At 43.0% G+C, this 4353-nt stretch overlaps 1 protein-coding gene across 1 annotated transcript; it reads right to left on the bottom strand.

Moving 5' to 3' along the window:
- Positions 1-251: 251 nt before the first annotated feature.
- Positions 252-3713, bottom strand: LOC149812595 (uncharacterized). Its single transcript, XM_089991833.1, has one exon. It carries the CDS (start codon positions 3499-3501, stop codon positions 457-459), a length of 3045 nt encoding a protein of 1014 aa, XP_089847959.1. The 5' UTR covers positions 3502-3713; the 3' UTR covers positions 252-456.
- Positions 3714-4353: the final 640 nt, after the last annotated feature.

Genomic DNA, 4353 nt, shown 5'->3' with positions numbered 1-4353 from the left:
AAGAATTTTTTATTACCATTTTCAGATCCATTCAGTATCAGCCATAATCAATAGTCTTTGTTATGCTTTTGGTGCATTGAAAGTCTTAGTTTGCTGCATTCTCTTTTAGAATTTGAAATCTAAAACCAATTATTATGCTCTTGACCTGGCTTTCTTGTACTCCACAGATGGTTTCACCTTTAATGTGTTATCTTAGTCTGCAGAAAAGAATGGCTAGTGATAGTATTTTGTCTCTGAAGAGTGAAAGCATATTTATAAACTATTTTTCTCTAAGGCAATGGAAATGAGAGGATACAATAGCAATAAAAAAAGTAAAGGAAAAAGGGGAAATCATTGAGAGAAACAGATACCCTCCTCTCTGAATTGTAATAAGTTCTACAAGATTTACAGTGTCAAGTATCCTATATGAAGGAAAAATGGAGAGAAGATAAAAAAAAATGGCAGTAAGGTTTCAGATCATATCTTACTTCTGAACCTGACCAATTTTGCAAGAGTTTCTTGTGCAGCCAAAGTCTGAGCATGGTGATGGCCCAGCATTACAGTTCTTATACTGATACAGGTCCTGCATAGCTCTTCACCATGGTCAAATTGCCCCCCTATGAGTAATAACTTAGCTCTGGTTTCTAACAATGTAGCCTTCAACAGTGTAACATCTTGCCACACATATTCGTCCACTCTATGTTTAGATTGGTTTTTCTTCCTCCAGCACAGTGATCCGTGGCACCAATCCTGAATCTGCAACACAAATGATTTCTCAACGTCTTCGAGCATGTTGGTGCATAATTTTAGAAGCTCCAATGAAGCATTGCATCGAGAAAACAATGTAAATGAACGAAGAGATAGCGGTATAGCCACCCTTCTAATGAAAACAACCAGATCGATTGCGTTAAGCTGGACTAGCACAGGTTCTGATTTAAAACCAAGAACCAGAAAAGCAGCAGCCCAGAGATGATCTGAATTGAGCACTGGGTTTCCTGTTTTCCTCACACCTTGCACCATTGCTTTTGCAGTGGTCAGGCCACCTTTTCTTCTTGCAAACAGTCGGGTGATATCATGGAACTGGATTGAGAATCCCGGTTGTTTGTTGCATCTTCTTGCTAGGCCTAGCTTTGCAATCAAAAGAGCAGACTCAGCTTCACATTTTCGGGTTTGTGGTCCTATGAAGCAATTAGAGCAGGAACAGACAGCCATTTTCAAACACTTCTTCCAATGTTGAAACCCGTTTCTGGTTTCAGGAATGCTCTTTGCAGATGCAGCTAAAAGATTTGCAGAAATTGGTGCAGGAGCAAGCCAAGCACCAGCAAGAACCATTCTAGAAGCAAGGTTCTTTCCTCCGCTGAATTGACACAACATGGTAAAACAAAAATACAGGGTTTTCATCAAAAACTGATTGTTTTTGAAGAACTGGTCATCACTAGCAATCATAGAACAAGAAGCAGAATCTGCAGCAGACTCACCCAAAGAGACTCTGTTGATGGCTTCAAACAGTGAAGATGGAGATATGGCGAGTTCAAATAGCAAACATTCCACAATTCCCAACCCAAAACTTGACTGCCCAAGTCTGTCATAGAATTTCCTTATAATATCCAATTCTTCACTGGGGTAATCCTTCTTCCGCTTCCCTTTCATCAAAACCACGACATCTGCTATCGGTAACGGTGGGATTTGTAGATGTTCAAAGCTCAAAACCTTTGAAAGCCTAGTTGTGATTATGACATGGGTAGCTCCAGTAGTTCTGGGAATCAAATCCTGCAGATCTTTCCCATCCCACCATTCCTTCTCTGATTCAAGATTATCAATTACCAGCAAGTATGGGATATCTCTAAACAATTCTCTCCTTACCCTTTGAAAGGCATCCAGTTCTTGTTCCTCAAAGCTCCTGATCCTTCCTCTCTCATGCTGTGTCTCTGCACTCACATCCAAACCCAATTTCGATGACAGATTCAATATGTTCGGACTAAAGTACCTTGCCTCTCCTCCTACCCAGAGAACCATTTTATACCTCTGAGCGTATCTGTAAGCGAACTCCAATGCAATCTCAGTCTTACCTGCACCAGTGCCACCTGTTAAACAGACCACATTACCAGTACCACATTGGTGGAATCGAGACTCTAATTTACCACAGTTCTTGTTTCCATGTCTGGATTTCTTCTGTTTATGCCTCTGCTTCTGTGGGCTTCTACCTCTGTTTGTCAATTCAATGACTGGTTCAATCCATGCCTCTAAAGTTGGTTCCTTGCATTTCCTCATCTCTAAGTTAATAAACCTCCCTTTGGTTTTTATGTTGTCGCCTTCCTCATCTGCAAATCCATCAAGTAAACCTTCCGAACCTCCTCTAAATCCCATTTTCACATACTTGCCGTCATCGCACTCGGTGCTTCCGAAGAAGGATAACTCCATCTCCTGCAATTCTTTCTCTCTTCCCACAAAACTCTGATTTCTTGGATATGGGAACTCCAAATCAACCTCCTTGTCTGCTACACTCTTCCTACCCAGCTTTGATTTCAAGATCCCGACCGTCCTTGACACACAATTTCTCCAGCCAGTGTCATAAGCTTCGAGCTTGAATTCATGAGACCTCAGCAACCCTTCTATCATTTCCCTCCATTCCTTCTCCTGCACTTTGCACAGTCTTTGCTTCTCATCAAACCGCTGATCAAGGAGACTTGTCACTTCCCCAACATCTGTTTCGAAGAGCAGCGGAATCAAATTCTTTTTCTGATTGAAAATTCTAACCTCCTCCATGCTAAAAGGATTCAAGAAAGTGCTTCCCGTGATAACCACAACACCAAAGGTTGCAGAACAGATAATTCTGTCAGTGATTTCAAGACTTTGTGTGTCTGAATATCTTGCTCGGTCCGCAATGAAACAAGCAATGCCCTGAAGCTCGAGCTCCGATTTCAACCATTTACAGAAGCGAACCAGATTGATGTTTTGGCCGTGATAGCCAATATAAACATCGCAGCTCCTGAGTTTTGCGCATTGAGGAGGAGAAACAGAGCCTCTCGTGAACGAAACGCGAGGAACAGGGAAGGAGAATGAGATCCGGGGCGGCATTGGATCTGAAACACATGTTGAGAATTTAGGCTTCTGGTCGGTTAAGTCATCAGAAAAATCGGTTCTTTCTGGTGGGGGAGTGTAAGAGGAGCTCGGTACGTCATCCGAATGCGAACCAGAGTGAGATACAGGCGACTGCTGATGATTTTCGGTCGGGGTGTGCGCTCGCGGAGATATGTATGGAGACTGCAATGCAGAGACAAAGGCAGAGGATGGTGGGGAAACGAGGGACGGAGAGTTCAAGTGAGAGGAATCTGGAGAGATTTTGAGGGATGGGGAGAGCAGTATGGACGGTGAAATTGGAGGAGATTTCTCACTGTGACCCTCTGGATTCTTCAATCTAATTGTCAAGGGCTTATCTCCTGTGCCGGAAGTAGCTATTGAGTTGGTGAGCAAGGTGAGAGCAGGGAGGTCTAGAGGAACTTCTGGCGGTGTTGAATCCATCTATCAGAAAGGGGAAGAGTTAGGGCTGCTTCTCGTCCTAGCCCTGACTTCAGCAACAAAAAATTCAGAGAAGGGCCGATTTTTTAATCAAAGGTCACATATAAACGTTTGAGCTAGAGCAAACTTGGACCAAACTGAAGAAGTTTTTCTAATGAAAAAGGAAACTCCAGCACCAAGAAAACACTGGTTTACCTCTTAAAATTTCGCCAATCGATTCAGTCCACCTGCTCATCAGAACGGCAGTTGAGCTCATGCATTGAACTTGCCGTTCCTGAATATAAAAAGAACCAAAGTGGGATTTCTCTCATATTTTGGCCGCCTTGTTTGGCAAAAGGGGTGAGTTGATCAAATTTTTCTCTTTCCCGCTAGTGTATCTGGATACTGAAACAGAACTACATCTAGACTGAATTGTTTCCCCTATTGTAAATTCCCCCTGTCCTTTACAGAGCCTCCTCCGCAGCACTAGGGATGCTGTATTCCACGTTTGGAAAAGGAGGCAGTTACTGCACATGCGTATTCATGGTAACGCAGAAGACTTCTTCACAGACATGGTGGGAAAGGGAAACCAATTGAGAGATGGGATCATACTCCTTGCATCTGGGTGCCCCTGAAAAACCCACCATCGTGTATCTTCTTCTTCTCCTCCAAAAGAGACCACGGAAGAAGAGCAATTAAGACCAAGATGACATTTTTTTTCTCTTCCAAGTACTTCCAGGAGCACCATCAATGTGCTTCTCTCTTCTTCTTTAAAAGCCAGCACCCACTAGCAGAGACCCCAATGAGGAGCAATTAAGACCAAGCTTGCATTTTTTTGACGTGGGTATTCCCAAAAGTATCCACTGCTGTGCCCCT

The sequence above is a fragment of the Nuphar pumila genome, chromosome 16, assembly GCF_984573655.1.
Source record: "Nuphar pumila chromosome 16, dmNupPumi1.hap1.1, whole genome shotgun sequence".
NCBI classification, from domain to species: Eukaryota; Viridiplantae; Streptophyta; class Magnoliopsida; order Nymphaeales; family Nymphaeaceae; genus Nuphar; species Nuphar pumila.
Note: the sequence above shows the minus strand (reverse complement) of the source record. Positions and strands in the feature narration are given on the sequence as shown.